The sequence below is a fragment of the Diplodia corticola genome, assembly GCF_001883845.1.
Source record: "Diplodia corticola strain CBS 112549 chromosome Unknown scaffold5, whole genome shotgun sequence".
Lineage (NCBI taxonomy): Eukaryota > Fungi > Ascomycota > Dothideomycetes > Botryosphaeriales > Botryosphaeriaceae > Diplodia > Diplodia corticola.
Window position 1 is genome coordinate 245,545 of NW_017971484.1, and position 11,982 is coordinate 257,526.

Sequence of the window (11,982 nt, forward strand, 5' to 3'; positions counted from 1 at the left end):
TCCCGCGGCGGATTAAAGAAAAAAAAAATACCTCTCTACTCTTCCCTTCAGCTACTACTGAATCTCAGGCGCCGGCCGCGGGCTCTTCTCAAAACTCTTCATGGGCACCAATCCCCAGCGGCCGAACATCTGGCTGTCCTCGTCCCAACCGTTGCACTCCGTAGTCAGCATCTTCTCGCCAGTAAAAATAGCGTTGGCGCCGGCCATGAAGCATAGGGCCTGCTTCTCCTCGCTCATTGTCTTGCGGCCGGCGGCGATGCGGATTATGGTCGAGGGCATGATGACGCGAGCTGTGGCAATGGTGCGCAGCATGGAGGTAAACTCGAGCGGCTTCTTATCGCCCAGCGGAGTGCCCTTGATAGGCACAAGCGCGTTGACCGGGAAGCTCTCCGGGTGCGAAGGCAGGGTCGAGACGGTGTGCAGCAAGCCGATATGGTCCTTTGACTTCTCGCCGAGGCCGAGGATGCCGCCGGAGCACACGTTGATGCCGGCGTCGCGCACATGCGACAGCGTCTGCAAGCGCTCGTCGTAGGTGCGGGTGCTGATGACGGAGGGATAGAACTCGCGGCTCGTGTCGACGTTGTGGTTGTAAGCCGTCAGCCCCGCCTCCTTCAGCTCCTTGGCCTGGGCCTCGTCGATCATGCCCAGGGTGACGCAGCACTCCATGCCCAAGCCGCGCACGCCTTCGACCATGGTCTTGATGTTCTTGAGCGAGTTCTTGCGGCCGCGCATGTCGCGCCAGGCGGCGCCCATGCAGAAGCGCGTGCTGCCGTTTGCCTTGGCGGTGCGCGCGGCCGACAGCACCGCCTCGACTGGCTCGACGCGCTGGGCTTGCACGCCCGTCTGGTAGCGTGTGGATTGGGCGCAGTAGCTGCAGTCTTCAGTGCAGCCGCCGGTCTTGATGTTCATGAGGGTGCAGAGCTGGACTTCGGCGGGGTTGTGGAAGCGGCGGTGGACGAGGCCCTAGACGTGGGAAAGCTGTCAGCATGCTGTGTCTCAGTCGGGTGTCAGACGTCGCTCAGTCACTTCATCGGAGAGAGACGCTGCCAATGGCTTGCGTGTCGCTAGCAGGGGCGGCGTCGGTTGATTGGGGCAGAACTCACGGCCTGGAAAGCCAGGTCCATCAGCGGGGAGTAGTAGATGGCGGCGATTTCCTCTTTCGTCCAGTTGTTCCGCGGAGAGGTGGCATTGACGGCTTTCTTGAGGATCTCGCGGGCATTGGCTTCTCTCTCAGCCTCGACGGAAGCGGAGGCAGCTGCTGGCGGGGGCGGGGGAGGCGAGGGCGTGTTTCCCAGGTCCTCGACCACGGTCGACATGTGGGCGCGTCCGCTGAGAGCCCGCCATGACCGGGCGGAAGCTACGACGGGCGCTGCGGGCCGGCGCTGGGATGCGAGGCCGGATCGACGAGCGGAGGCAAGAGCCAGACGGGCGGTTGATGCGGCGGGAGATTTCATGGTGATGTGTGGTGTGAGGTGGAGAGGTGAGGGCGGGTTGGACAAGTTATCAGCCCTCTCGCTGTGACTGGCGGGCGCGCCAATGGGCGTAGGGCAATTGACATGGCCCGGGCTGGCGGAGCAGATGCGGCCAGCGGAAAGGCGGGGTACCTGATTGTTGAGGCCGCCTAGCTCCTCCGTGGGCCCCGCTGCGTCACCACCGAGGGAAGCCGCCGGCCTCGGAGGCCCATGTCAATTGCTGGGCCATCTGTTGAGTCACCGGCCTGTTCATATGTATTTCTAGCCTCGCCCAGCCGCCCGTGTCGAGCCAGTCGCGTCGCAGGCGGAGAGCTGCGTCGCTGCGTCGCTGCTGCCGTCAAGCGAGAGTTGGGCCCAAAGCTTCGTCCTTACCGGGAGGAGCCCCTCAACACCACGCCCGGCTCATCTTCCTTCTCTCCGCCTTGACGCGACACGGCAACGCGTCGCAGTCGCGTATCCTGGACGCCAGCCACAATGCGCGACCATGCCACGGAGCCACGAGACTGGCGTGCGACTGGCGCCCGAGCTTTACGCCGACTAATCAGTCGCTGTCGCCATCCAACCCCGCGATGAAGAATCTCATGCCGCCGTCCGCAGCTCGTCATCCAGAAGCCGCCGGCTCAGGCCATGGATTACTCGCCGTGGCCTACCACATGCCTATCGCCCACGCTAAAGTGAGCACCATCGGGGCCCGCGATCACATCATCCGCCTGTTGCGACGGCTTCCCCACGGCCACCCAGCATGCGCTCAATGTAATTCGTCCACTCCACCCATGACTGCCGCAGCCTTGTCGATTGTGTGCCTCTTGTCTGCGCACCACTCTTGGAGCTATGGCCACCCAGTCCTGTTCCTGTGCTGTATATAGCGCCTGTCTTCTCCGCGTCCCCCGCCTGGCCTGCCCACGGGAAAAAATCGAGTTTGTTTGACCTGCCACCATGGCCACCGAACTCTACGTGCCCGACGCTCGTGATGCTCAATTTCCTGCAGAGCCCAAATCTGCCTACGCAGCTACGGTTGAAGAGGTGTCTGGATCAACGCCGCATGAAAACGGTACCTCTCTTCCCTATCCCAAGCTTAAGCGGCCAAACGGCACCGTTTCCGATTTCCAGATCGAGGAGCATCCCATCGACGAGATAAAAAAGCTCAAGGTCGCCATCATCGGCACTGGTCTGTCTGGTGTAACTGCTGCCTCTCTGCTACCCGCCAAGGTGCCCGGCATTGATCTCACCTTGTTTGAGAAGAATTCCGACGTGGTATGTCAAAGCTGTCTCCTCCGCCGCTGTTGACATTACACTTCTAACCGTTGTAGGGCGGTACATGGTACGAGAACACTTATCCCGGCGTCCGCTGTGACGTGCCTTCGACAATCTACCAGAGCACATTCGAGCCGAAGAGTGATTGGGCTGAAGAGTTTGCAAGAGGAGCGGACATCCGGGACTACTGGCAAGGCATCGCAAGGAAGTACGGTGTTTACGAGAAGACCCAGTTCAAGACGAAGGTCCAACGTGCCGAATGGGACCCCTCGCGGACCAAATGGAAGTTGACAGTAGAGAACCTCGACACGAATGAAGTCAGGCACGACTTCTTTGACTTTCTGATCCCCGCCATTGGTCACTTCAACGCGTGGAAGGTAAGCCTGAAGCTCACCCTCTCTTTACGTCCAAACTTCTCACTGAGTTCCATTACAGCTACCCAACTACCCCGGCATCAAAGACTACAAAGGTTTCATCCGCCACTCCTCCAACTGGGACCCCACCGTCGACCTCAGCAACAAACGTGTCGCCGTCATCGGCAACGGTGCCTCAGGAATCCAAGTCGTCCCCGAGCTCCAAAAAATTGTCAAGCACCTCGACCACTACGCGCGCTCGCCCACCTGGATCGCCGGCTCGCTCGGCGGCCGCGACCGGAAGGCTGAACCAATGCCGTTCTCGGCCGCCCAGCTCGAAGAATTCAAAGACCCGCACAAGTTCCTCGCCTACCGCAAAGCGCTCGAAGAAACCTACTGGCGACGCTTCGACGCCGTCCTGAAAGACAGTCCGGAATCACGCAACGCGCGCGAAAACTTCACGTCCTTGATGGCGGCGCGGCTCGCGAAGAAGCCCGAGTTGCTTAACGAAATCGTGCCGGCTTTCAGCCCGTCTTGCCGGCGGCTGACACCGGGTCCAGGCTACCTGGAGGCGCTGACGGAAGACAACGTGTCGTTCATCCGCACGCCGATAGCGCGGTTCACGGCGAATGGCATCGAGACGGAGGATGGGACGGTGCGGGAGGTCGATGCCGTGATATGCTGCACGGGGGCGAACGTGTCGTTCGCGCCGCCGTTCCCCATCGTCAGCGGCGAGTACGACCTCAGCAGGGACTGGCAGCCGGACGGGAAGTTTGGGTTTCCGTACAGCTATTTCGGATTGGGCGTGCCGGGGTTCCCGAATCTGTTGTTCCTCTACGGTACGCACATGTCCCATCCCCCTCCCCCCTTCTTTCCCTTTCCTCTCTTCCCACCTTTCCAGCCCCCCCTCTCTCGCTAACGACAACGGTGAGCAGGACCCAACTCAGGCACCGTCGCGGGCACCATCCCGCACGCCGCCGAAGCGCAGACGACGTACATCGCGCGCCTCCTCCGCAAGACGTCGCGCCAGCACGTCGCCACCGTCGCGCCCACGCGCGCCGCCACCGACGACTTCGTCGCCTACTGCGACGCCTTCTTCCCGCGCACCGTCTTCTCCGAGAACTGCAAGTCCTGGTACAACGGCGGCCGCCCCGGCGCCCGCGTGCACGGCGTGTGGCCGGGCAGCGGCGCGCACGTGAATTACGTGCGGCAGGAGCCGCGGTGGGAGGATTGGGAGTGGGGGTACGGGGAGGGGAGGGGGAGGTTCGGGTATTGGGGGAACGGGAAGACGGCGAAGGAGGGGGATAAGGGGAGTGATTTGTTGGAGTGGTTGAAGGTGCCGGGGGAGGTGGATTTGAAGGAGTTGCATGAGAGGTGGTGGGAGGTGTGAAAAAGGGTGAGGGGTAAGTTGGGTGGTGTGGTGGGGATGTGTGGTCAGGATGGTGGAGTGTGAGTGCTGGGTGTAGATTGATAGATCGGTTTTGAATGCGCATATTTGGCTGGGCCCGAATGTCTGTTTCAAATATACGACAGATATCTCAGCCTTGACTAGCAAGAGCGCTGCCAGAGGCATCTGAACAGCTTCTAATTTCCAGGCATTACGTGAACGTGTGCTACGTGTTAGAGAGGGTGACCTAAATTCGTGTGGTTCGTCTTAGGCAATTATATAAGTCCGTGCTGCGTCGTCACTTGGGATTCTAGTGTCCAACACAACCACCTATCATAGTAGGGGTTATTGGAGTATCACAAGCCGACTATGGGAGCCATTGATAATCATTGTCCACTGCGGGGTTTTAGTTTACGATGGCTATGGACAATCCCATCCTCCTCTCCATCCCACAACCAGAGCAACCTGAATACGTCGGAAGCCGAGTGGTACTTCACGTCTCCTCCAAATAATGATGAACAGCATCAAAAGCACTTAGTGGTGCAGTTCAACAGCCTTCCGCATCAGCAAATTGAACAGTCACATCATTCTCCACGCCTTTCCGACATTTTGAACCTGATGGCTCCCCACTTCCCAAAGTGACATTTTCTCATACTCTTTCCTTTCCAATCGTCCAGATTTGATGCAAGATTCTTGACCGTATCCAAGAGCCTCTACCGAAAAAGACGAATTTAAAAAAAAAAAAAGTTTGTGCTCCCATGCTAGCATCACATGCGCAAACCCCAACAGCGCCCACGCGCGTGCCCCGGCCCTTGCGGAGAAGCCCACGCCAGAAGACCCCCAGCTCACAACTCCCGTCATAAATGGGCCGCGCCACCGTCGTACATTTTCTTCCAAGACATCACGAACAAGTATCACTGTCTGCGCGTCAAGGCGAACCGGCGTGGTTGACAAGACCTGGACTCATGTCCAATTACTGTCGCGCCACTGGCCTCGCGGCGGAGCTATCCATGTCGGATATTCCCTTGTCCTTGCTTATGCGCATGCAGACAGCAGCACGGATAGTAGAAGATGGCAGGGGCCATCATTACGGCGAAGTGCTGATGATGAGCGCCATTTGTCCAGGTTGCGTACGCGTGGCATTGTTGCAGATTTCGAACGTTGACTGGGGGGTTTGCCGCGAGATGGTGCAAAAGTGTGGGAGCGGTGGGAGGCGGAGAAAATAAAGAGGCGTGCAAGTATTTTTGACATAGATGGCGACGCACCTGATAGGCTGATGCTCTAATCTGCGGCGGCGCTGAGGCGGTCTTGCGGTCCGCGGCTTGGAAGCGGTCGAGCAGCGGATACTTGTACGTTGCCGTCGCGTGGACGTCCGAGTTGTGCGGCCCGTAGTAGTACTTGGCGTACGGCCTTGCGAAGTTCGGCTCGTCCGCAGCGGTGAAGTTAAGAGACGTTCCGGTAGCCGTCGGCGACGAGCGGAGCGCAGTGCGTCGTGCGGCGGTAGAGGAAGCGGGAGGGACAGTCGGAGACTCACAATTGATCCATAATACAGTACACATGTCAGAACGCGACACAGTTGCTAACAAGAAGTATCATTTGGCTCGTATCTATATCGTTAACCGTTGCCAGTGTCTATAAACGTTAAAAAAAAAACTCGCTACAATCTAAAAAGGCATGCACATCATAACATCATAACATCATAACACCATAACATCATAACTCATCGCCACATCAACCATCCCACCTCCCTTCCCCCTCCTCCAGGAAACACACCCACCCGCCCCCCACCTACACATAAACAACCCTCTCCTCCCTCCTCCACCCGCCGCTCCCCACGCCCGCACCAGCCGTCACCGGCCTCCTCTCCACCATCAACTGCACATGCTGCCTCGGATAACTATCCCTCCGCTGCCTATCCCTCACAGCATAATACTGCTGCTCCGACATCGCCGCAGCACCAGCTGCATTCGACATCGACGTCGACGACGACGACGCCAACACCGGCAACGACGACACGCTGGAGCGATAATACCGATCGTACGAGCGGCGCGGGCCGGACCCGGCGCCGGCGCCGCGCGCGTCGTATAACGACCTGCTCGCGGCGTACGAATATCGCTCTTGCTGCAGGGTTGTCGTGGTGGTGGTAGTGGTCATCGGCGGTACGGGTAAGGCGATTTGTCGGTAGCTCTTCTTTCGGGACGCGGCGGTCCTGGGGCGCGGGTAGGGGGTGTGTTTGGGGATGCGGGCGGGGGGCATGTACTGCGAGGGCGTGAGTCTTGTTTTTCTTTTCTTTTTTTTTGTTTGTTTGGGTGGTGGGAGGGAAAAAGGAAAAGGAAAGGGGAAGGGAGAGATGTGGTTACGGACTTCGGTGGTTGTGCCGTTGCAGAAACACATATTGGCGGCGGCGGCGGTGGTGGTGATTGGCGGGCGAGTCCGCGTTGATCGGGTTGATCGACGGAGTTTAAAAACTGGGAACGCGGGGCGGCGGCGGTGATGGATCGGCAGTTTCGGCGGAGGTGCGTAGGAGACAAGGTTTTGGGGGAGGTTGATCAAGGTGCGAAGATCTGTGGGACAGAGCAGAGAGAGAGGGTTCATTGGGAGGGGGGGTTTTTTTCCCGCTCTCCGTATGGGAAAGATCAACTTAATGGATTCGCGGCAGATGAGCGGCCGGACCCTGCAGTGGATAGAGCCGCAATGCTGGAAATGACACCATGGTTTTTTTCTCCTTGGGTGGCTGACTGTCCCAGGCTTCACCGCCGCGGCTAGTGCCAGGAGCTAGCATCGAGCCAAAGCGGCATCACCCATGTCGGCGCGGCCAGGTGACCCTGATAATATTTAATTGTCCTCGTGTACATAGCGGAATGATACCAGCCTCCAACCGACATTTCTCCATTGCCAATAGACCCGCCGTCCTCGACGCACACGAAAGCCCCCGGTAATCAGGTTTCTCTCGGAAGCATACGTCCACACGAACCAGCCACCTGCAGCCCCACCACATGAGCCGGATGAGGCTGTGCTTGTCGGCGACAGGCGCAGTCTAGCTCGCTTGCGCAGCTGAACGGTAGTCCTGACAACGCGTCCATTTCTCCCACACAACACCACTACGGAGAATTACAAATAAACAGTACAGGGATATCGTACCCTATCATGCGTGAGCAGCCCCAAATACCGAGGGCTTCTCCGGCGCGTTCGACTCGTATAGCTCGTTCTGGACTTCCAACTCCTCTGCCTCTGGACTATGCCCTTCAAAGTTACAGTAGAACCTGAGAGCATTCTTGTTGTTGCGAACAATCCCATCTTCCAGTTTTGCGTTAGCTTTCAACTCTTGCCAAGTCCACCTGCAGGTGGCCCTTGGATGAACCACTCCATAGTTCCACACCTCTCAGCCCCTCCACATTACGACAACAGAGCTTTTGTCGACCCCTTTCTGCCGCGTTGTCCTGCAGCTTGGACTCAGCTTTTGAATCAGAGAGCTACCATTCGTGCTGTACGTTAGTAGTCGCTTCCTGGGACTCACGTATTGATACAGGCGCATAATTCAAAATCTCAAACACCAAAGCTTCATAAACAATAAAAAGATGCCTTGATTCCCATCCATCACGCCAAACACAAACCTCAAGATCAAGCCCTCCTACACATCCGCCTTCCACGCCTCATTCAAGAAATACCCCACAATCTTCCCCAACAGCTCCCTCCCGGGCTTCTCCACCGACGCAATCGCCTCCGACCACGCCCTGACCCTATCCGTCTCCCACACCACCTCCGTCTTCCTCTCCTCCCCCTCCCCCCTCTCAGCGGCCTTCTTACCACCACCACCACCATACTTCTCCTCCCAAAACGCCTCCAACTTCACCGGCGGATTCCTCACCGGATCCCTCTCCGACCTCCTCAACCGCTCCAGCCACTCCCCGACCTCCACCTCCTCAAACGCCAGCCCCACATCCCTCAACATCGGCAACAGCTCCCTCGTCCAATGCAGCGCAGCGGGATTGACGACGTTGTACACCTCCGCCGGCGCGACGTCATTCCCGCGGCCAGTCGTCGACACGGACGACGACAAACCGACCTCCACGCACGCCCTCGCCACCACATCCACCGGCAACCACCTCACCCGCTCGTCCAGCCTCGGCAGCGCGCCCAGCGTCGCCGCGCTCCGCAGCATCAGCGGCACCGCCTCCGTCGCGTTCCACACGCCGTGCCGCTCGTCCCCGACGATCTGCCCCACGCGCAACACGCGAGCCATCAACGATCCCGGCCGTGATGCCGCCGCCGCCGCGCGGTGGCAGATGTGCTCGGCGACGAGCTTGCTCTGCGCGTAGCCCATGTGCTGTGCGCAGGACAGGCTCGGCGGGAGGGATTCCGAGATGCGCACGGTGTCGACCACCGGGCCGGACGGGGACGGGGACGGGGACGCGTGCGACTGATCAGATTGTAGCCACGACGCTGTGTTGTACACGGTGCTGACGGAGCTGCAGAAATTGAATGCCGCGGGTGCGGGGCCGCGGACCGACAGGCATAGGTCGAGCAGGTGGGCGACGCCCGCGATGCAGTCGGGGGCGAAGCTGCGGAGTTGCAGGTTGAAGTTGACGGCCCAGGCGCAGTGGATGATAGCGGAGAGTTGGGTGCGTAGGACGTCGAGGGTGGGAGGGTCGAGGCCGAGGGTTGGGGAAGATAGGTCGGCTGGAAGGGCGGCGAGTTTGGCGCGAGAGGCGGCGGGGAGAGTGTCCCAGAGGTGTCGAGTTTGGAGGGAGTGGACGATGCGGGAGAGGGGGTCGGAGGTGGAGGAAGGGCGGACGAGGCAGTAGACGCGGTGGACGGTGGGAAGGAGGGAGAGCTGGGCGGCCACGTGGGCGCCGAGGGAGCCAGTGGCGCCGGTGACCATCTAATTGTTGAAGAGGTTAGTGGAGAGTTGAGGGGAAAGGGGGTTGTTGGTGTAGGAGAACATCACTTACCACGTACTCGCCCTCGACCAGGCGGGGTTGGGGGATATGCTCCCGGAAGGTAGAGTACTGCTGGATCAGCGCTTGCATCTCCTCCTCCTTAGAGACCTGACCTGCGCTCTCGCCCGTCCGCAGCGCGTACAAGTGCCGCGCCAGGGCGGCCACGGACGGATGATCGAAGACGCAGTTCAGTCCGAGCTGGGCGCCGCCCAGATCCAGCCTCTTTACGAACGCGCTCCGCAGCCTGGTCGTCTGCAGCGAGTCCATTCCCAGGCCGAAAAAGTCCTGCTCGTCGGAGAGCTGGGCCGAGGGGTCCTGCAATCCCAGTACGGCGGCAACCTCGGCGCGAATGAAGTCTCTGAGCTCTGGCTCCGACAGCGCCAGCGCGTCCTCGGCGGCCTTCTCCTCATACATGGCGTCGATTTCGGCGGCGAACTGCTTGTAAAAAGCCTGGCGGATGACGGTGCCCTTGTCGGTGACTCGGTACTGCGTGCCGTGCGGCAGCACTAGCACCATGTCCCTATCAATCTTGGCGTAGGCGGGCAGTGTAGCATGGGCGGGCTCGATGGTCTCGAACATGGCGTTGACGACTTGATCCTCGGACAATGCGGCGCCATGCTCGGATAACACGAGGGCGAGACCCAGACGGGCCTTTCCAGCACCGAACATGACGGCCTCTTCGACAAGGGTGCACTCGCGTGCGGCGCCTTCGAGCTGCAGCGGGTTGGCCTTCTCACCGTTGTTCAGGGTCAGGGTGTCATCGAGGCGGCAATAGTACTTCCAGGCGTCTGGCAGGGTAGGGTGGCGGGTGAAGCAGTCCTTGGTGGCGTAGGCGCCGTCTGGGCGGTTGGTGGCGACCTTGGACGGCCAGCCGGGCAGACACACGCACTCAAACAGGCCGCCGCCGCGGTCCTCAAAGCGCAGAAACGGCTTCACAGCGTCGGACGGGCGCAGGTAGTCCCATCCATGGTCGTCGCGCGGGCGAAAAGATGTCATCAGCTGGCCGGTCTCGGTGGAGCCGTAGTGGCTAACTAGATACACGCCACGGGCCGTCAGCTTATCGCCCAGCGAGTCCGGGCACGACGAGCCACCGAACATGACGATCTTGAAGTGCGCCAACAGGTCGAGCCCCTCGTCGTCCTCGGCCAGCAGGTTCAAGACGTATGGTACGCCGTAGAAGATCTCAAAGTCGTGCTGCTTGATGATTTGGGTCAGATACTGCTTAGCCAGCGGCAGGGCGGCGTTGTATAGGTGAATCTGCTTGCGCGAATCGACGGCGCGGAACAGTGAGCCGATGCCGTGGGCGTGGAACAGCGGCAGCGTGATGAAGCCGCGCATGTTCATGTTGGTCGTGTAGTTCTTGAGCGCCGCCCGCTGTGTCTGAAAGATGGGCTTGGGCAGCCCCGTCGACCCCGACGAGTGGATGATCCACGCCACGTGGCTCTGCTCGACTTCGACATCGAGATGCTGGTCCATCCGCGTGTTGAGGTTGTTGTCCGCATCTGAGATGGGGAGGCCGTACACCTCCGGGCCTGCGATAGGGATGACAGTCAGGTCGGGAATGTTGTCCCGCTTGAGTGCTGCGGCCATGTCGGCAAAGGAGGCATCGATGACCATGTGCCGCGATCCCGTCGTATTCAGAAGCGAGGCATGTGCCTCTTGCGAGATTCTCGTCGACTGGAACATGACCGTGTGGCCGAGCTTGGTGAGGGCCAGCATGGTGACGAGGTACTCGAGGTTTGACGGCCCGAGCAGGCCGATGACGGACGGCTTCTCATGGGAGCTCGCTCGCTGGGGTATTAATTGCTTGTAGACGTGCGCCACTCTGTACGCGAAGATGTCGAGTTGGCGCGGCGTGTAGTCGACGTACTCGATGCCGGACGACGGGTACGAGATGAGCGGGAGATCCGGATCTGTGCGAGACCGGCTGCGCATCAACTCATCGACGGTTCTGGGCTCCGGCGGTACCGTCTCCGGTTCCGAGTCTGTGTCGACAGCATCCATATGCGTCTCGTAGCTGTGCTTGGAGGCAACACACGGCGCCTCGGCTACCGAGGGAGGAATAACTGAGAGCATGTTAAAAGAGTGCAGGCTAGGGAGTGTAGAGAAGGAACTGGAGGCGGACGGACGTCGCAGCGCGGTTCAAATAACGGGATAGACGAGCAGAGGTTGGACGACGTGCTGCGAGTTCATCCCGGGAAGCTGCGGAAGGCACTTTTCCGATGGTTGGTGGTTGCCCCGCAGTCGTCAGCCAGTGACGTATGAGAGGAATGACGCGGAAAAGTGTGCAGCGGATTATTATCCGCCCCGCTCTGATTCCACCGCCTTTCCTTCACCATTTGCTAGTGAAATGCCTTCGTGCTTTTCCATGAAGCCCGTGGGTAGTTCCACGACATACACTCCAAAGTATATGGTATGTCTGATCTGCTGAACATGTCAAACTGTATCATGAACACCAGTATGCGTAAAGATTAACCGCCTCAGCACGACGTACTTTTTCCTGTAGAAAGTCCGAATTGGTGCAACTGAATATTATTCAACTATATCATTCATGCTGACTTTATCTGCTCCACTTT

The 11,982-nt window shown here is 59.4% G+C and overlaps 4 protein-coding genes across 4 annotated transcripts; 1 reads left to right on the top strand and 3 right to left on the bottom strand.

Moving 5' to 3' along the window:
- Window positions 1-54: 54 nt before the first annotated feature.
- Window positions 55-1,454, bottom strand: BKCO1_500085 (biotin synthase; the record flags this gene model as incomplete). Its single annotated transcript, XM_020276910.1, has 2 exons — window positions 55-963; window positions 1,104-1,454. The coding sequence occupies 2 exons, from the start codon at window positions 1,452-1,454 to the stop codon at window positions 55-57; spliced, it is 1,260 nt and encodes a 419-aa protein (XP_020134134.1).
- A 954-nt stretch (window positions 1,455-2,408) lies between these two features.
- BKCO1_500086 (fad nad-binding domain-containing protein) lies at window positions 2,409-4,469 on the top strand (the record flags this gene model as incomplete). The annotated part of the gene is made up of 4 exons (XM_020276911.1): window positions 2,409-2,726; window positions 2,783-3,103; window positions 3,162-3,918; window positions 4,015-4,469. The coding sequence occupies 4 exons, from the start codon at window positions 2,409-2,411 to the stop codon at window positions 4,467-4,469; spliced, it is 1,851 nt and encodes a 616-aa protein (XP_020134137.1).
- A 1,785-nt stretch (window positions 4,470-6,254) lies between these two features.
- Window positions 6,255-6,860, bottom strand: BKCO1_500087 (uncharacterized protein; the record flags this gene model as incomplete). Its single annotated transcript, XM_020276912.1, has 2 exons — window positions 6,255-6,725; window positions 6,831-6,860. 2 exons carry the CDS (start codon window positions 6,858-6,860, stop codon window positions 6,255-6,257), a joined length of 501 nt encoding a protein of 166 aa, XP_020134136.1.
- A 1,237-nt stretch (window positions 6,861-8,097) lies between these two features.
- Window positions 8,098-11,482, bottom strand: BKCO1_500088 (nrps-like enzyme; the record flags this gene model as incomplete). The annotated part of the gene is made up of 2 exons (XM_020276913.1): window positions 8,098-9,348; window positions 9,419-11,482. The coding sequence occupies 2 exons, from the start codon at window positions 11,480-11,482 to the stop codon at window positions 8,098-8,100; spliced, it is 3,315 nt and encodes a 1,104-aa protein (XP_020134139.1).
- Window positions 11,483-11,982: the final 500 nt, after the last annotated feature.